The 21,101-nt window shown below is 39.6% G+C and overlaps 1 protein-coding gene across 5 annotated transcripts in view; it reads left to right on the top strand.

The window, feature by feature from the left end:
- Positions 1-753: 753 nt before the first annotated feature.
- Positions 754-21,101, top strand: part of tars2 (threonyl-tRNA synthetase 2, mitochondrial) — a 33,272-nt gene continuing 12,924 nt past the window's right edge. The window contains exons 1-10 of one of the 5 annotated variants that reach the window (XR_012596161.1): positions 754-1,025; positions 10,015-10,144; positions 10,280-10,509; positions 10,626-10,678; positions 11,874-12,000; positions 12,739-12,914; positions 13,141-13,426; positions 13,550-13,795; positions 14,591-14,758; positions 14,907-16,941. Coding sequence is in view for 2 of the 5 variants with exons in the window: in XM_074653541.1 (XP_074509642.1) it covers positions 830-1,025; positions 10,015-10,144; positions 10,280-10,509; positions 10,626-10,678; positions 11,874-12,000; positions 12,739-12,914; positions 13,141-13,426; positions 13,547-13,795; positions 14,591-14,758; positions 14,907-16,864 (3,573 nt within the window). In the remaining 3 variants the exon portion in view is untranslated. Of the gene's footprint in view, positions 1,026-10,014; positions 10,145-10,279; positions 10,510-10,625; positions 10,679-11,873; positions 12,001-12,738; positions 12,915-13,140; positions 13,427-13,546; positions 13,796-14,590; positions 14,759-14,906; positions 19,706-21,101 lie in introns of those variants that run through there. The other 4 variants (XR_012596160.1, XR_012596159.1, XM_074653541.1 and 1 more) reach the window with 4 other exon arrangements.

The raw sequence follows: 21,101 nt of genomic DNA, 5'->3' as shown, positions 1-21,101 counted from the left end.
TCTGTCAGTTGGAATCGTCTCCGCTCATATTTATATTTATATAGATTCAAGCCCTTTATTGTCATTGTGTAGTACAACGAAATTAGACTGTGACAATCCCATAGGTGCTAAAAAAGATAATACAATAAAAAATAAGAGATAGTGCAATATAAATGTAAAAAAATAAATAAAAGATAATACAATATAAAATATAAAAATACAATATGTATATTGATGAGATGACAGTTTTGCCAGATTATTGCACAAAGTGTCTGTCATATAATTATATAATTATTGCACAGCATCATATAATTATTAGATAGATAGATAGATAGATGGATAGATAGATCGTAACTTTATTGATCCCAAGGGAAATTCAAGTTTCCAGCATCACCAAGGCAGTAAAAAAGTTAGTAGTGCAAAGTACAAAGTAAAAAAAAATATGCCAGATATAAAAATACAAGATGAAGAAAACTGTTAAAACTGAATATAGTGCAGAGTAACAGCTGTGATACACGACTATTAAAAAAGTGAATATAGTGCAGAAGAGACTGTTAAATATGAGTATAGTGTATATAGCATAATATTGCACAGTATATATATATATACATATGTATATATACGTATATATATACATGTGTATATATATATATTAATTTGCTTTAACATTAGAAATCAACTTGTTATTTATTCTGTGTTGTGTACTATGACTTGCACTTGTAAACACAGTTATGAGTCTATGATAGAGTGAAACATGGGGGCGTGTTTCTCTCGGTCCTCATCACGTTAGTAGCTCCTTCATGCGCACCACCACGACCAGCAGCAGCAGCAGCAGACATTAACTGTAAAGATGGCGGCCGGTTCAGGGGCTGCCAGCGGGCGCGGAGCTCGCAGCTCCAACTCCGGTCTGGAAGCGTCTCTGGACCGACGGTTTCAAGGAGTATCCAACACCATGGAGTCAATACAGGGACTGTCCAACTGGTGCATTGAAAACAAGAAGCACCACGGCATTATCGTGCGCCACTGGATGAAGTGGCTCAAGAAATGTGAGTAGCTAGCCTCTAAGGCTAACACTGCTAGCTGGCTAACACTGCTAGCCACTGAAGCTAACACTGCTAGCTTAGCTTAAGCTAATTCAAATGCATCTCTGCGTTGACCGTTACCAGTTGGCCACATTCAGTGTTAGTTTTGCGTGACGTGCAAGGCAATTTAGTGCATCACTAAACAATTATTAAAAAGTAAATTATATATATATATATTTTTTAATTTGTTTCATTATTGAAAAACTGGCGTTGTTTATCGCCACTTAAAAGTAGCCGTTAACGGTAGCTAACGCTAACGGTTGCTAAACTAACTCTAACGTCTCGCTGCGTGACGCTCTCACTGCTAGCTCTGTTTACAGTTGGGCCTCCCGGAGGTTCACGGTCTGGATTAGACCGATTCTGCTGCTTCACGGAGAATAGAGCCATGCACTGCACAGTTTATCTCAAAGGATGAACACTTGAGATAAAAGTGGTGTCAATGTGTTTAGTTAGATGTAGTTACATATCAGTTTTAGTGGGTGTTTTGTAGATTTAATCTCTGTGCAGGATCAGTTTTGGCTGACGGGTTAGTCGTCTTGCATGCATGATTGTTGATGTGATGCAGGAGTCACACATCTAAACAAGATAAAGGGAAAGTCCACTCTAACCGAATTATATGGTCCATTTTCAATGGTGGAGAACAAGCTGCCAGGAGCATAACTTATGCACACACTTGTCTTTTTTGATACATTTACTGTATTGTTATTGTTATTATATATATCTTGTCCTTATTGTTATCACTATCATGTAGTCATATTATTTCTTTATATTAATCTTGTCTCTAGGTGGAGGCTTCAGATAAGTCCAGTGGGGTGTTTGCCTCTTCCTGCACTGTATATTATTCATTTATGTTTTTGTTATGTTGTATAGTCTTAAATTGTGCAAAACAAATAAGCAGTTAAACAGTTAACACAGAGAATTAAAAACAATCCACATTTCAATGTCATGTTGTAAATTATTGATGCTCTTGACAGCAGCACCTTCAAAATATTTCCTCCAACTTTGCCCACAAAATTTTCATTGCTTCATATTGGTTTCATATCAACTTACTGTATATTCGTTAAATACCAAACAGATTGCAGTTAAACTTCTTAAATACATGCATTTGTTATGATTAGTTTTGTTCAAAATGTAACTTAAAGGGAGATTTGTCAAATGTAATACTCGTATCAACATGGGAGTGGGCAAATATGCTTGCTTTATGCAAATATATGCATATATTTATGATTGGAAATCAATTAACAACACAAACAATGACACATGTTGTCCAGAAACCCTCACAGTGGTTACAATGTGTTTAGTTAGATGTAGTTACATATCAGTTTTAGTGGGTGTTTTGTAGTTTTAATCTCTGTGCAGGATCAGTTTTGGCTGACGGGTTAGTCGTCTTGCATGCATGATTGTTGATGTGATGCGGTGGGTGGCTGATGTTTTTACACAGCTGAACAGGGTAAAGGGAAAGTCCACTCTAACCGAATTATATCGTCCATTTTCTATTAAATATTACACGAGTAGAACAAGCTGCCAGGTAGTAACACAGAGTTAAAAACAATCCACATTTCAATGTCACGTTGTAAATTATTGATGCTTTTGACAGCAGCACCTTCAAAATATTTCCTCCAACTTTGCCCACTAAATTGTCATTGCTTCATATTTAAATACATGAATTTGTTATGATTAGGGCTGTCAATTGATTAAATATTTAATTGCAAATTAATCACAGATTTTTTACCTGTTCAAAATCTACCTTAAAGGGAGATTTGTTAAGTATGTAATACTCTTATCAACATGGTAGTGGGCAAATATGCTTGCTATAGGCATATATTTATTATTGGAAATCAATTAACAACACAAAACAATGACAAATATTGTCCAGAGGGTACTGTATTTAGCATAAAAAATTTGCTCAAATCATAACTGTGGTATAACTATGGCAAACTCAAGCCCAACAGGCAACAACAGCTGTGTGCTGACTTGACTATGATTTGCCCCAAATTGCATGTGATTATCATAAAGTGAGACTCTGTGAGACTCACACTCTTGGAAATCAATTAACAACCCAAAACAATGACAAGTATTGTCCATAAATCCCCCTGGTACTGCATTTAGCATAAAAATATGCTCAAATCATAACATGGCAAACTCAAGCCCAACAGGCAACAACAGCTGTCAGTGTGTCAGTGTGCTGACTTGACTACGACTTGCCACAAACTGCATGTTATCATCATAAAGTGGACATGTCTGTAAAGGGGAGACTCGTGGGTACCCATAGAACCCATTTTCATTCACATATCTTGAGGTCAGAGGTCAAGGGACCCCTTTGAAAATTGCCATGACAGTTTTTCCTCGCCAAAATTTAGCGTACGTTTGGAACGTTATTTAGCCTCCTTCACGTCAAGCGAGTATGACATGGTTGGTACCAATGGATTCTTTACGTTTTATATGATGCCAGTATATTCACTGTAGCTTTAAAACTGAGCCCGCTACAACCTAAAAATTGCAGGCTGCGTTAATGCGTTAAAGAAATTAGCGGCATTAAAATGAATTTGCGTTAATGTGTTATTGTGTTAACTTTGACAGCCCTAGTTATGATAACTGTAATAACTTACATTGACCAAGCAGGTTTGCACATTCAAACAATTCAGCTTGGTTGGTGTTTGGCTATGTCAAACTTGAAACAAAGTAGTGTTTTTTGATAAATGACCCCTGTCAGCGAAACATCACAAGTAGACAGTTTAATCAGATAACCCGTATAAACAAGTGTTACTGGAGTCTGACGAGTGTTTGGCCTCATTTCTAATTCAGGGTGGTTGTTCATTCCATCACTAATTTGTTCAATAGACTGTTATCTATATTATTTTGCTTTATGATTGAAATCAAATTTTGTCTGCATACTATTGATAGGCGGCAACAGTGTACCAGTCCAGTATTATAATTAATGCTATGTTTTATAGGCATACAAACACAGCGTCAACAAATATTCTCCATATAGCTTTATTATGAGATATTGCGAGTCCTGCATTGCATGCAGCATTTGACATATTGCAATGGTGATAAGAGGTCCAACGTTACTCTTGGGATTAGATGTAATCCCAAAATTACTTTTCATAATCTATGCACCACCTGTGCAGCAGTATCTAACTTCATTAATATGAAAGTACTCGTAGTCGCCACTGTCAAATATGGTGTCTTTGGAAGAGTTAATCAATTTGAGGTAACAGTTGGAAAGCCACTGAACTGCTCTCACTTCTTTAGCTTGTGCTAATTATTAATTTAGTTTATCTGTTATGTCTTCACTTGGTTGTTGTCATTTTGTCTGTTGCTTTGGTCTCCATCCCCTCTAAGAATCAGTGTTCTTACTTATGAATAATATTTCTGATGTTGCTATTCTGAATTTATATCATCTTATTTACAACTACAGTTGGAATTTAGCTGTCTTATAACAGGTTTACAGAAGTGTGCCTGGTCTCAAACCTAATAATTTTGTAGAAAACAGGAATCATAAACAATTGTGGAGGTATTATTGTGTTATGATAAACTGACTGTTTTTTCAAACCTTGGAGTGAATGATTCAGCATTAGATTTAAAGATTTCATCAGCTTCTCAGCTGAGTGTGGAGGCAGCAGAATACCCTATGTATTTTTTGTGCTTTGGCCATTGATGTTGGTGAATGCAGGAATAAATGTAATGTTTGTTGCAACTGCTTGATGGAGGCATGATTTATCATGTGAGCATTATATTGTTTTTGGTAGAAAAATTGATAGAGTTCACAAACCCAGTGTTGGAAAATTGTCTATTGGTTGATGATTTTTTTTCCTAGAATAATTTAGTTTTCACTATTTATAGGCTAGGAATTATTGATAGTGTCATAAGAATATTTTTTTTTTGCATCTACTCATCAGTGGATTTCAAAAAGTTTAGTTTCCCATCTGTTTTGGAAAGAAATGGCAGTTTGGTAGGTAGTTTTAATTTATGTGAAGATTGATGGCCTATTATCATGAAGTGAACATCTAGAAGCTGTTATATACCTTGTTATGTCTATTTTTTGGAGCAGGATTTTAAAAAAATTTGGGATTGCATTTTCTTGAACTTGTTACATGGTGCTAATTTGGGTATTTGGGTATTTGGGTGTTTGGATGTAAGGAAGGCGCATATGTGTGTAAAAACATTAATGATCATGCAAGGAACTGTTGTTGACAGTCAATTTTTCAGCAGGAGGTATTGATTCAAAAAATAGTTTTCTAATCTTGACCAGAGTTAAATGTATAAATTATAAGTGTGAAAAGAAATAAGTATTAAACCAAAGAAATAGCCCGCATTATGGAATTGTCTTAAATGTGGAGTTTCTAGAGCAGTTTCTTGCAAATTTGGCTGCTGGAACAACATTAGAAAATATATTTTGTTTGCATTTGTGATATAGTTTTATTGTGCCCTGAAAAATGTTGTGTGCAGTCTGCAGATCTTTTAGAGGCCTCAGCCCTAAAATTTGTAGGTATGAATTATCCATTAGAGAGTTTCAAGTTAAATTGCCAGCGTCTCATTCAAATCACCATGTAGGCATTTCTTATCCTTGCACATCACTGCCTACAATAAAAGGCAGGATAAAAGCTTATGCTGACTGCACACGGCAAACTACTGCGCACCGGCTGAGCCATTGTTTTCTGATGGAGAGCAGTGCCAACTAACCAAGAGCCAATCTACCGATCATCAGTTATTGCTGGCTGTAGGCTACAACATGTTTGGTTCCATTTCAAAAAAGTCTATACATGTCTAAAAATATATCAAATGGACATATTTTGAGTAAAGACAATGCATGCAAACTAGTTTCCAATGCAGACAAGTTTTTTCCATTTTTTTCTTACACTGCAGGGATCCAATAGTTTGCAATCATTTTTAGTATGAAATTAAATAAAAGATCACATAACACACCAAAGTTGGGCTTTATTATTTGTGAATGGTAATGAAGTTGAGAAAAGAGACTGAAAACCTATTCTGTGATTAAAAAAGCTCTTCAGATGTGTGGGAGAGTGTAATAAATACCTGCAGTAGCCGATATCTTCGAGCACCACTGCCAACGTGCTGTTTATTGGATATTTGTAGCATAAGTTGTGTTTTGTATACTTAACTACAGTATCGGTGCTTGGCAACTTATTTGATCAATACTTTATTAAGGCATTGAGATGGTAATTACATGGGATAATAAACATGTTCCAGACGTTAGGTTAGAAATGTTACTAGTGTGAAGATTATTTACTTTCAGTGAGGATGATAAATGCTGGAAGCAACCAAAATAAGTATAGTATAGTTTAGTTTAGTTCATTAAAGCACTGTATTAGGACCATACATTCTTGTATAACATATACTCACAACTACAAAAATTATAAATATGATTATTATCCTAACTAATAAGGACGGTCAATCGATTACAATATTCTATCGCAATTAACCGCATGATTGTCCGTAGTTAATCACGATTCATCACAAATTAATCACATTTTTATCTGTTCAAAATGTACCTTAAAGGGAAAATTGTCAAATATTAGTACTCTTATCAACACAGGAGTGGGCAAAATGCTTGCTTTATGCAAATATGTGTATATATTTTCCATTGGAAATCTATTAACAACACAAAACAATGACAAATATTGTCCAGAAACCCTCAGGTACTGCATTTAGCATTTAAAATGCTCAAATCATAACATGGCAAACTCAAGTCCAACAGGCAACAACAGCTGTCAGTGTGCTGACTTGACTACGACTTGCCCTAAACTGCATGTTATCATCATAAAGTGGACATGTCTGTAAAGGGGAGACTCGTGGGTACCCATAGAACCCATTTTCATTCACATATCTTGAGGTCAGAGGTCAAGGGACCCCTTTGAAAATGGCCATGCCAGTTTTTCCTTGCCAAAATGTTCGCGCCTGTTTAGAGCGTTATTTAGCCTCCTTCCCGACAAGCTAGTATGACATGATTGGTAGCAATGGATTCCTTAGTTTTTTGTAGTTCATATGATTATTCACTGATATCTTCACTAAAGCTTTAAAACTGAGCCCGCTACAACCTAAAAATTGCAGGCTGCGTTAATGCGTTAAAGAAATTAGCGGCGTTAAAATAAATTTGCGTAAACGTATCATTATTGCGTCAACTTTGACTGACCTAGAATTAATTCTTGGCATCAGATGATTCATGCAATGTAGTTTGTGGTTGTGATGGATCTGAATCAAATAGGGTGTATACAATATCAAAAGGGAGCAAAACAATACTTTTGAAATAGGGGAATATTGTTTTGTGTTTTGAAAAAGTTATTTTATTGCTTCAATGCTACATTTTTAATGTATGCCATATATTTGAAATTAAACTGGCTAAAACATTGTATTGATTTAGTCTTTGAAAAGTATTGGGTAAAAGCTATATTTAGGGAAATCACTTTTTAAAATATTCAACACAGATAATACACAACAAATGATTTTCAGTAATGCATTTTGAACTCGAGTAGAACAATATAAAATTGGTTGAATATTATTTATGGTGTTGAGGGAAACATACATCTAATATAATCTCAGCCTTGTGTTGTTATATGTAGTTTTTCCCTCCCTAGTTTTCTGCCCAAAACGGCACTTACTTTGGCATGACATTTTTCACCTTGTGTAATGATAATGACAAAACCAGATTTTTTTAAATGTTCCATCATGTATTGTTTCAGCAGTCTGAGCAAATTATATGTTAACTTTACATATGTATTATACCCTTTTGAGCATGAATAATATTTTCAGTTGTCATTCTTAAAATGTTTCATATGTTTTGGATGTAAATGGTAAAGGCCTAAATTAAGTTGGTGCTGCGAGGGCGGCTGTGGCTCAGGCTCAGAGGGTAGAGCAGGTTGTCCACTAATCGGAAGGTCGGTGGTCGGTGGTCGCTGCTCCGGGTCACATGTCGATGTGTCTTTGAGCAAGACACTTAACCCCAAATTGCTCCCGAAGGCATAGCCATCGGTGTGTGAATGAGTATTTAGATTTGATCCTGATTGGCAAAGTTGCCACCTTAGCAGCCTCTGCCATCAGTGTATGAATGTGTGTGTGAATGGGTGAATGCTGACATGTAGTGTAAAGCGCTTTGAGTAGTCGGAAGACTAGAAAAGCGCTATATAAATGCAAGTCCATTTATCATTTACCATAGTCTGTGGATATTTTCTAAATGGCTGATTCAAGTCACATATTTCATTGTTTTGATGTTTCTCATCATGCTTCTAATGGCAATTACAAACTTTTCAAGTTACTTTTACACACGTTTCAGCATTGGATGGTGAATTAGAAGTACAGATATTGAAATTTTAGAAATTTACCATTTGGGTGTCATAACTGTTTGTTTTCAAGTGATACATGCAGTGTGTTTGGCTTTGTATGTACATGAAAGAGTGTTGACTTGAAGTAGGGAATCGTCATCTGTTGTTCAAAGCTATATAGAACTCAAGGGGCTGTATGTACAACTTCTGTCACCCTCTTATTATTTGAGGCATTATTGTGAATCTGTTTAGTAAACAAATATTTAATACCAGCCCAGGTACTATTGATTATTGCCTCTTATTGTGATGTTAAAGAAATTTTCATGTTTTTTAAAATGTTTATTTGTTTTAAAAACCTCAGACCTTTTGTAGTTAATGCTGGTACAGATATTTAAAAGAAACTAAAAATAACTCAATCTGTGTGTGTTGTAAACAGTGAAGAGCATATTTGCAAAATTTCAGTGTATGCTGATATAATATTTTTGATCTATGTTAATATTGACTCTCTTAGATAATGGATGGATGGATAGTTTTTACTGCATGGTCTCTTTTTCCCCCAGTTTGTGTCAACTTTCCTTGTTGTTGTTTTAAACTATTAAACTAGACTATTGAATTAAGGTAAGACATACAGTTTCTTTGCATAGGCTATAATAATAATGGTTTGCTGATTGAACTGAGGCATTCATCGTTTTAGTTTAACTAAGATGCTAACCTCTGCTATAATGACATACAGTATGAGAGATTTAGACATTTCCTTTGTAGCCATAAATCCTGCTTACTGACTGTAATTGAATCCTGCTGGGTAAAATCAGGGTACTGAATCTATTTTAGGAAGCAGTAGAAATCATTGTGTCCTTGCCAATAGTGTATTTCTTTTGGAAATGTATGACTGATTCTAAAGTTATGTGACTATGGAAACAGATTTCTGGATCTATGACTGAGTTAATCGTACCAACAAAAAACGGCACAGTCTTGAGCCTTCTGTTTAATCGTAGCTGTTTCTATTCACTGACAGTAGTTTAATAGATCAGGATACCATAAAGGCTTTTGAATGAAGCACAAGTGACATTGAAGGGCTGATATTATTGGATGATATTGACTTATGTGACAGATGTATTTATATCAGCGTACATGACGTTGCATAAGTTGTCAGTATTACATGGTTTTGACCATTGCATTATAATAATGTTAATATTGTAGCCTGGTTGAATCTGATTTTCATTATTGAGTGTGTTTGTTTAGGATTTTTTTCTTTACAAAAACATTTTTGGTAAAAATCCATAAGATTTGTTTTTTTGGGACATTTTAAGGTTGAAAAACAACTATGTGACGACATCACTGGCTCTAAATTAGCTCAAACAAACGTAGCTTTGGTATTTCTATATTGCAATACTGTGTTAATTATTCTCCAACATATCCGCTAATACCAATATATCTGTGACAAGATAAAATCAGGTCATAATATCGACCCGATTAATTTATCGGTTGTTGTTCAGCTTTAATATAATCTGTTTATCAATTCTTGTGATTCTCTCGCTCTTGAAAGTCTTTCAGTCAGTTATTGGTATGTTTTATTCCTAAATATCTGAATAAGCCACACAATGCCAATACAGATTAGACATTTTTAATTGTTTGTAAGATTTTTTGTCTTTGTCTCTTTTTTTTTCCAGCTGACAACAATCACCGCTTGAATCTCTTCTTCCTTGCCAATGATGTGATACAGAACTGCAAGAGAAAGAACGCCATTGTCTTTCGTTCAGCCTTCGCAGAAGTCCTTCCTAATGCTACTCAGTTCATCAGGTGAGCACACAGTCTTCATTCAGCTGTAGTATTGGACCGCTGTCTGATCTACAAGTAATAAATGCTAAGTGTGTCTTCCCGTTCTTCTAGTATTGAGATGTGCCATGTTGTGTTTCCATTTTGCATTATTGTCAGAGATGGGAAGGTCCGCCGGTCAGTGGAAAGGATTTTAACAATCTGGGAGGAGAGGGGTGTGTATCCAGAGGAGGTCGTTGCCCAGTTCAAAGCCGGCATGAACAAAAAGGAAAAGGAGCGAGAGAAGCAGAAGGAAAAGGAGAAGGAGAAGGAAAAAGAAAAGGAGAGGGAGAAGGAAAAGGAGAAAGAGAAAGAGAAAGAAAAAGAAAAGGGGACTCCACCGGCAACTGGTCAGTTGTGAAATAACTTCCTAAAGTTTGAACCGCACTATCATATATTTTAAATTACTCACAGTTGGAATTCTAATTGTATGTTATTAAATTAATGTTTTACTTTTGCTCTCTAGCCCCAGCCAACACCAAAGCTGCCCTCAAGTCCAAGATTGTAGCAGAGTTCACAGTAAGTCTTGTTTATTAGACCCCCTTTACACCTGGCATTAAAATGTGTTTTGGGTGATCGGATTGCAATTAAATCAACCTGCAGCACACTCTCAGCCCTCTTCCAGCCCAGAGTGTAGATGTACTTCAAGGTCACGTTTGCGGACCCTCTCTCCCTAAAAGGTGGCTGATGTGTCCGCGCATTACATACCACCTCCGGAGGCTTCTGCTCAGCCTTTTCAGACAGAGAGATTGGATCTCAATCGGGACAACGGAGACACATATTAATACCAGGTGTAAATGTAATCAGGTAAAATCTCGGGCTGTCAAAGTTAACGCAATAATAACGCGTTAATGCAAATTCGCAAAAACGCCACTAATTTCTTTAATGCATTTACGCAACTTGCAGCTTTTACCTTGTAGCGGGCTCAGTTTTAAAGTCAGAAGATACTGACATCATATGAAACTAGAAAACCTAAGGAATCCATTGATACCATGTTATACTAGCTTGTCGCAAAGGAGGTTAAATAACGCTCTAAACTTGCGTAAAATCTTGGCAAAGAAAAACTGGCATGGCCATTTTCAAAGAGGTCCCTTGACCTCTGACCTCAAGATATCTGAATGAAAATGGGTTCTTTGGGTACCAACGAGTCTCCCCCTTTACAGACATGTCCACTTTATGATAATCACATGCAGTTTGGGGCAAGTCATAGTCAAGTCAGCACACTGACAGCTGTTGTTGCCTGTTGGGCTTGAGTTTGCCATGTTACGATTTGAGCATATTTGTTATGCTAAATGCAGTACCTGTGAGGGTTTCTGTACAATATTTGTCATTTTTTTCTGTTAATTGATTTCCAATAATAAAAATATACATACATTTGCATAGAAGAGCATATTTGTCCACTCCTAATGTTGATAGGAGTATTAAATACTTGACAAATCTCCCTTTTAAGTTACATTGTGAACAGATAAAAAATGTGCCTTTTTAATTTTCGATTAATCACGATTAAATATTTTAATTGATTGACAGCCCTAGTAAAATCAGATCTAGATACAATCTGGATATGCGACACATTGATGCAAGATGTAAAGGGGGTCTTAGTGTTGTCTTGCATTACTTTGTCTTTCTTACATGCCTTGTTGTGTTAGAATGTGTCTAAAGCATTATTATTGCTGTAACTTATTTCTTTGCACTCTGTTTCTTGTTTCTTTTCTAGCCCCACTCCCTCATTGAGCAGTTGTCAAGATATAAGCGAGCAGTCGCAGAGGAGGAGTTCAGGGAGAAGCAGCTGGCAGCTCTCAGGGTGGATGTCTGCAGCACGGAGGCTCTTAAGAGGCTTAAAGGTCAGATGTCACTGAGCTTATTTCTGTATCATCACACACTTATTGTCCTGTGTACTGTATAACTTAAGCCACAAATATTCTTGACATTTGGAAAGAGTTTTTTATTTTCTGATGCATTGAGCACCAGCTCCGACCCTTTAGCTGTTGCTGTTGGTTCAATACATGTGTTAACAGCAGTCTTAACAGACGTTTTTTGCACTGGCTTTGTAGTGAAATAGTGATAGTCACATTTTTCTGTGTGAAAAAGGGCCGTGCGATTATGGCCAAATTAATAATCACGATAATTTTGATTTATATTGAGTATTCAATGATTTTAGGAACAAAATATTTTTATTGCATTTTCACATTAAAATAAACAGAGCTCTGCTTTCAATTCCACGTTGTGCTACATTCCTGCTAATGTACAAATCTTTGCGTTAAAATAAGACCGGTCCTTATTTAAAGTGCATCTCCTAGAAGCAAAATAAAATTGTACCAAAACGTTTTACCTAAAATTAAATCAACAGAGCATTTTCTTGTTGTGTTATATTCCTGCTAATTAACTAATCTTTGCATTAAAATATTCATGTAACTGTGGGATGCCAAAATCGATTAATATTTGATTAATTGTGCAGTCCATTGTGAAATGTGATCTGTGTTTTATTTTGACATTGACAATGTCTTGAATTGAATCGTATGAAATGTGTATAAACCCTCTGTTAAACTTTTTGCTTGTTCATCAATTGTCTCCTCTTCCAGACAAGGCAGGAGGGAACAAGTTTGCGAAAGACTTTGAGGACGGCAGTCTGAAGTTGCAGGAGTTTGTCGGCTTCATGGAGAAGGAGTTGAAAACGGGGCCTCCTCTGCTGGAAGCTTTGGGAAACGCGGACATTTTCTATGAGATGCAGTACAAGGAGGTTAAGATTGTGGCCAATGTGAGTGTTCGGTCAAATGACATCATCAGTTTTCGTGCTTGGAGGGTGCTATGGCAAAATCAAAATGTTTTTTTTTGTGGATTGAAATTGAAAATGGTTCAGCAGACAAAATGGCGATACAGATATTTACTATTGTTCCTACATTGCTTTTATAACAATGACCTTTTTTCTTCATATCTCCCATTTCATTCCGTTTCCTCTCTTCTCTTTCTGACAATCTGCTCAGGCTTACAATGCCTTCGCCAACCGTGTGGCCAGTCTTAAAAGGAAATTGGATTCCCTCAAGTCGACTCTACCTGGACCCGAGGACTCTCCCATCCCCTCACCCTCTGAAGATGCCCCCTCTCCCACTGGCTCTGACTCACCCTTCCTGGGACTGGGGTCTAGCAGAGCCCAGGTGGATCCAGAGCTGGATGGCAAGGCCATGGATGAAGGAGAAATCCCCAATGACAACCGAGACATGGAGGACATGGATATGTCTGATGAAGAGGCTGCCACTGCCACAGCAGGGGGTTAGTGGCTACAAAGTGTTGTAGTGGCGTGATAATTGTCTTTTCCATATTGGGCTGCCCAATTGTACTGTTGTGATTCAAATTTGAAAATTGTATCGGCTCTTTGATTATTTTTACTAGCAGGTGACAAGAAGGACAAGACATCCACTGCTGTCGCCAAGTCAGATGCAGCATCGAAGTTTCCCACCGCGCCTATGAAAGCGTCTAAGACCAACGCTACTGCTGCTGCCACGGCAACCCCAGTGACTCCCACCTCTGCTGCAGCTCAAAGCATCCAAACAACCGCCTTGGGAATGAATCTGGAGAAGGTTGACTTGGGAAAGATCAGTTCCATTCTCAGCTCACTCACATCTGCCATGAAGAATACAGGTGTGTTCAAGGGTTTGGTGAAGATGAGCGTAATAATGATCAGAACCTGCAGCTAAAAACTCCCCGATATACTGTACAAGTCCTCGTAACACATGGTCATGTTCTGAAAAGGATTAAAATGTCACTGATGATATTTTCACTTTATTTGAACCACAAGGAGCTACACATGTGTTACCTGTCAGAACCTGAAATCAGTTTTCTTTTCCACTCTAGTATCATGGGGTTTGTAATTTTGGCAATCATAATAGAAATTGTACCTGTGACTACTTACATGACTCATCTTAAGGCGTAAATTATTTGACTCTTTTAGCTTGAAATAGCTTATTCAACAATAAATGTAAGTTTTACAAGGTAATTATAATCTCTGACGGGCCGTGTCTGACGGTGTGATGTCACTTTGGCCGTGCGGACACTCGTGACCCTCATGGATGCGGCAAGCATAAATCCCTTAGGGGTGGGCTTTGGGCTTTGTAACTTCGCAGACCTTTTACATGCACAAACTATCTAACACACTAAAGGAAAGGGAAAAAGCACAACAGCATAATAGGTCCCCTTTAAATATGAGACTGAAAAATAAATGACTACGAAATGAATATGATATGTTGTAATTTAATTTAATGACCTTAAAGTCTGAAACTAAAAGTTCTAAAATTGGGTATTTAAAAATTGAGAGATTTTTTATCAGATGGTCATAGGAAGGAAAATTTAGGTTTCACATTTTAGATTAATTTAACTGGGACTTTCTTGGCCTCCCTTTAAATACATCCCTCTCTGTCTTTGAATTTTTTTCCCCAGCAGCTAGCCCATCACCTCGTCCATCTCCAGGAACACCCACCACTCCTTCGGGCCAATCAGCAGCTTCCAAAGCGACCTCTTCAAGCCCTCACTTGGCCAGCATCTTGTCACGTGTTGACATCACACCAGAAGGCATACTCAATGCTCTGTCTAAAACAAACACACCAGGTAAGACACACATACAATACACTTTACCTACATTTTTAATGAAAAATGTTATTTATGAAATATGACTAATAATAAAAATTTTTCCTATGTCATCATCTCTTTTTTGTCGCTGACTCACCCGCCCAACCCTGTTTCTGTCCTGGTGCAGGTTTGTCCTCTCTCCTGCAAAGTGTGACAAACACCACCTCTGCCCCCGCCGCCCGAACCTCCCCAGAATCCTCAGCAGTTAAAACCCTGCTCAGCCCAACCACCTCAAAAACAAAACCCACTCTGGGAAACAGCCTCAAACGAGACACACCTGGGAGAACCAGAGATTGGGATAAAGTGAGACGGCTGTCCCCTCCTCCACCCCCTCCTCGTCCCTCAGCTCCTTCTATCTCTGCCCCTAGCCTAGAATCAAAAATCAACAGTTTCCTGCAGGGTAATCCAGGTTTTAGTCTCGCTCTAGGTGACGTCAGTCCCGATGCGGTGGATGGGACCCCAGTGAGAGACGAGGCTGCTGGCACTCCCACCCAGGACGAGATCATGGACACACCTGGGAGCGTGGCAGATTCTTTAGGGTCATCTGGAGGTCATAACCTCTCACCCACAGCCTACCGCAGCGAACCCTGGGATGCTGTGATCACCCCGTCAGGAAGCAACAGCAATGGAGACTTTCTGAGCTCTTCCTCTACTTCCCGGTATGGAGCTGGAAAAAAGAGCGGCACTAAATTAAAGGACGAGGAAATGAATGCGAGGAAGCAGGTCTCCTCTTCCCCCAGTAATGATATGAAGGGTAAGAAAGATGGACAGCACGGCCAGTCAAGGATGATGGGAAACAACAGAGGGATTGGAGAAAGGAGACTGTCTGCAGGCTCTCGTAAGGCCAGCAGTGGCTCAGATGATGGAGGTCTGAGTGGAAAGAGAGAGGGGAAAGGTCAAGAGTCTCCAGCTGGGGACGGGAAGGAGGGCCAGTACCATCGTATTGAGACACTAGTGTCGCCGTGCACTGAAGGGGCACCCATCCAAACTCTAGGCTACTCAAACCGCCCACTCGCTGGAGAGCGCATCAAGACGGTAGAGAGCATCCGCGTGATTGGCCGAGGTTCTCGGCGAGGGGGAGGGGCCGGCGGTCGGCCAGGGGGAGCGATGTGGTACGAAGAGGAGGAATACATGGAAGCTCAGCCTCCCTCACCCCACGCTGTCCCTCCTCCTCTTAACATGGGCAATGAGGACATGATCCCCTCCATGCCTCCTCCTCCTATCCCACACCTCCTCCTTCCACATCTCCACCCTCCTCCGTCCCATCCTCACGCACATCCTCCGTTCCAAATGCCCTACCACACGGAGAACTTGCAGACTCCTCCCCCATCACTCCTCCACCAGCATCTTCCTCCTTCATCCCATTTCTTCGGCCCGCCTCCGCCTATCCCTCGACCCCCTCCGCCTCCACCTAACCACCATGCTGTGCCCTCTGCAGTCATGGTGGGGGGAGTGCTGGTCCCTGTTGACCGTCCCCTTTCTCTTCCTCTCCAAGGCAGACCTGAAGGTGGAGAGCGAGGCGGAGTGGGGCCCAGAGGAAGCAAAATGGCCCCTCCACCCCTCATGTCTTTGCTAGGCGAGCCCCCTAAGATGCCCCGTCCTGGCACAGTTAAAGAGCCTTTTGGGCCCCACCATGCACCCCCTCTCCTCCGCCCAGGTACACCTGGTGTTCCTCTACCCTTACTGGGAAGAGTGAAGGAGCCTCTGAATCTACCTCTTCCGCCCCCTTCTCCCACGTCCTCTGCACCCTCTCCCTCCACGCCTAATTCCCCTGCCGATCTCCCCGCTCGCCTCCCTGCTCAGTCCGCTGCCCCTTCTCACCAGAAGCCCCCCACTAGTCCTCCAGCTCAGCCCCGCAACCAAACCTCTAAACCCGTTCCCCTCCTCAACTTGCCGAGTTCTCGACCCCCGATGCTCTCAGGCCCCATCTCACAGAGACCTCTGCTGCGAGGCCCAACCCCCGCTCAGCAGTTTAACCAAGATCGCCCCATGGGGGGATATCGTGGGGGCAAGCGGCACGGTCCTCGATTCACAGGCGGGCCCTTCCATTCGCAGAAGAGACCCTACCTACCCCCACGCTACTGAAGAGCTCATCTAACACATGCTGAATGAGAAGTGCAAGCGCCCTGCACCGAAGTGCAGAGTGTGTGTTAGCCCTGCTGGTATGAGCCCAGTTATCTTTACTCTGTTAATTAGCTCGAATTAAAACTACCGTAGGTTGTGTGTAAATAGCTGATTGAATCTTCATGCTTCAGCTCGGTAGCCAACCAGTCATCTTACACTGTACAGTGCAGCTATGAGGTTATCAGTTACATAGTGCAGAGTGTTGTGTAACAACCTTTTTTTTCCAATTTCTACAGCCTCTTCTCTAACCTTAGGAAGAAAACACAGATAGTTCAAGCAGAAATGAAGTAATACTTTATTTAGAGTTGGCATACCTGTGTGATTGTTGGGTTACTTTACCTGAGAGAGAGCAGGAGAGTGAAAGAGAGGAATGGGTCTCACAGGATACAGAAGAAAGAAATTGAAAGCAGTAGTTCGGCATCTTGGGAAATAAGCTTATTTGCTTTCTTACTGAGTGTTTGATGAGAATATCGATACCAGTCTCACATATGTGCGCTAAATATGAAGCTACAGCCAGAACCGGTTAGCTTAGCTTACCATGAAGACTGGAAACAGGGGAACAGCTACCCTGGATCTGTCTGAAGGTAAAATAAAATCCCTCTAAAGCTCACTTATTAAAGGAACAGTGTGTAACATTTCGGGGGATCTGTTAGCAGAAATGCAATATAATATTCATAACTGTTTCCATTAGTGTATAATCACCTGAAACTAAGAATCATTGTGTTTTCGTCAGCTTAGAATGAGTCCTTCATATCTACATAGGGAGCGGGTCCTCTTCACGGTGTCCGCCATGTTGCTCCGCCGTGTTTCTACAGTAGCCCAGAACGGACAAACCAAACACTGGCTCTAGAGAGAGCCTTTCACGTTTTTAACCTTACCTGAAGGCCACCGTAGTTCTCCGACATGCTTGTTTAATCTAACCTTAAATGTAAAATGACAAGTTATTGTTATACAGGGGTTTATGTATTTGTGCCACAAGACTCCAGGAAGTCACTGCTCCTGGCCACATAAAGCAGGTTGTTACCTTCAGACAGAACTAGGCTAGCCGTCTGCCCCTGTTTCCAGTCTTTATACTCAGCTGAGCTAATGATCTCTTGTCCCCAGCTTCATATTTACCTGACAGACATGTCATCTAACTCTTTGCTAAGAAAGCCAATATTTCCCAAAATGTCAAATTACTCCTTTAAAAATGTTTGATAAAAAAGGATGAAAGTAGATTCCAAAGTCATCTCTTCTTCCATGATGAGTGTATGGGCGTGTGCTGTGTCCTAACATGGTATTTCTCATTTGAAGTGATGAGATTCGTGTCGCAGCCGAGGTTAACACTTGTTCCTATCTCCGGAGAGCCTGCTGTAAATAATACTCTTCTTTTGCTCGCCCCTTTTCACCTTCCCATCTCTCCCACTGTATATTTCTAAGCTTGTAAATATAAAAACTGAGATGACACAGCTTTTTTTCCTCTTCAAGCTCTTGTTTCTGTTAATGAGGACAATGATCGTCACTCTAGCACCCCGTCTTTACTGTGATTGAGGCCTTGGATAAGCTTTAGCTCCAGAAGAATTTCTCTGCAGCGTCTGTCGCACCTTTCTGTCCTCCTTTTGAAACCACCACGCAGAAGAGGAGGGTGAAGATAATTATGTATTTTTTATTTCCAACATAAATGTCTGCCTGTGCGCGCTTCAAGTTAGACTGAGTCATGAAGATACTCGGTAGTGGACGGCGAGTCGGGGGGAGGTATTTCAGTTTTGAACCATACTCTTGCTAGGCTTCAACATGTACTGACTTGAATAAAATCCAGAGTTTCAATTCAACTGGGGGGGAGGTATTTTATTTGGTCACTATTTACCACTTGAATTGCGCTGTTGTAATTGATTTGCGCTGTTCAGCTGATTTCTATGCCTGTTTTCAGAGGAATTGTTTTCATTTAGCTGCTGCCATTTTCATAATGCATTAACATTTAACGCCTTTTATTTTTTGCGCTGTATTTTTCCTACTAGATAGAATCTCCTATTTGCAGCAGCGCCCTCAGATGGTATATGGGGAGGGCGGGGGGGGACATTTCAGCTAATTAGGATTTTTTTGAAAATGGTTTTATTTAAATACTCCAGTCGTTTTGGCCCCTTCCTCTGTTTTTGTTTCTTTGCTAATTTCATGCTTTTGCCCTCAAGCCCCCTTGCTTACCTTGTGCTCACATGGCTTCGTCCAGAAACACTTGTGCACCTCTCAGAGGGTAAAAAAGGGTCGGCACGATGGCAGTAATCCTCCGTCTTGTGCAGGAATTATTGCCGTAATGCTGTTCTACACGGATGTAGTTTGCAGTGAGAGGTGCATGTTGGGTGTTGCTGCTCAAAGCCTCATGTCTCCTGTTTGTCTGATCATGGAGCGTGTGTTGTCTCCTGTGCTCATTTACAGTTCATCAAGACACACTGAGTTCCTGCAAACGTTCCCGGATAAAGTTAGATGCATTGTAAACAGTGTGTACAGTGTGTTAGCACTGATGTTTTACTGAATGTTATACAAGTCTGTTACCACCTTCTGTAAACTGTCTTTTATCTGCTCACTCATTGAAACAGCTAAATGTCAAATCAGTTTGGTGTGTTCACGTTGCACAGAGAGAAAGCTATATTTACTGTTATATTGCACATACCAAGTTCGTCGCTTCAGTTGTCCCTATAAATAACCTCTCTCTGTTTCCTCTTTGACAAATTGACTGAAGATGTGACAAAGCTGATGTCCTGTGTATATCTGATCAGTTTAATTGCTCTTACTGCTTTTCTCATCAATGATGCTATATCACCGGTCTTTGAGTGTCCAGTCCTTTCTGGTGTGATGAACATGCACTCATTCTAGTATTGTCACAGTTAATACATGCATACTTTAACAGCTGAATACATCTTCATATTTTTAATCCTTTTTTTGTTTTTTACACAAAGCATTATCCGTAAGGAAGACTACAATTTTTGACTTGCATCTATTTTCCTCACAAATCTTGTTTGTGGTTGCACTGTTGACTGTAAGCAGTCGGTGCTCTGTCCTAATTTAACACGGGAGGGGATTTGCTGTTTTCTATGACCTTTTTTTTCCTCTTGCAAAGAACTCAACCTTTTCTCTCATTACCTCCTCGAGAAGACTGTTTATTTTTTTGATTGTTGCTAAACATTTGCACACTACGCTGCACACTGTTGTTGGAAAGCCACATTTTAGAGATGCCCTTCAATAACTTTGTGACACTCAGCTTTACACTGAGGTATTGACCATTACAGTACACGGGCCAAATTTACAAAATCCATTCAATACATTGTGACATAGAGACTGTTTGATGACCCAGTTCCAGTAGACCAGCCATAACCTCAGTCAAAACATTCACAGCATAACACTAAGCAATGGCTGTGTACTTATTTGTAAATAATAACCATTTTTACTGAGTTAATATGACATATGGATGAATTAAGTTAATGCATCTTTTCCGCTACACCAGACAGTCCAAGGGAAATGTTTCATTACGGGCTCTGTGCCCCATTATTCTACAGTTAACAGTGAAAACTGATGTGTTGTTAATTGTACAGCCAAGTTAGGCCCTTAATGTTAAATACTGATACCATTAGGCAAAACTACCAGCTCTCCTTTTTATGCAGTTATCTGATGAAGGCCAACAGACTTCTCGCTTGTAAACATGTAGCTTATTTATACACCAAACTTCTACTTGTTTGCTTTCCACTATATTCTATGGACATAGTGAAATAATAACAAATACTGAAGGTGGTCCCATATTTTGAAATCCATACTGGGTTTATCAATAATTGGGTCCAACGCAGTGAAATGGTCTATATGTGGCTAGTTAGACTGATTGGTGAGATGAAAACGTACTTAGAGCTGTCTGAATGCACAGTATGTATACAATTAGATGCCTAAATGTATTTTAATATTAATAATAGTATTTCTCTACTATGTAGAAGGACCACATATCCCTTTTGAAAGTGCTGTAGCTCCCCCAAGTGGCAGTCCAGTAGTACTTCACCTCTTTAGGAGGTCGAACACATCTCCATAGCGTTTCCATCAAGTACTACTGTTGCTACAGTACTGCTATTGGCTTATACTTGTGAAGATGGTGAAAAACGAAATACTTCCAGGTTCTTAGTCGGAATTAACTTGTTTAAACTGGCAATAGCAATCCATCTGACAGTTATTAAAATATTTT

The sequence above is a fragment of the Sebastes fasciatus genome, chromosome 12, assembly GCF_043250625.1.
Source record: "Sebastes fasciatus isolate fSebFas1 chromosome 12, fSebFas1.pri, whole genome shotgun sequence".
Classification (NCBI taxonomy): domain Eukaryota; kingdom Metazoa; phylum Chordata; class Actinopteri; order Perciformes; family Sebastidae; genus Sebastes; species Sebastes fasciatus.
This window is presented reverse-complemented; position numbering and strand designations above follow the sequence as displayed.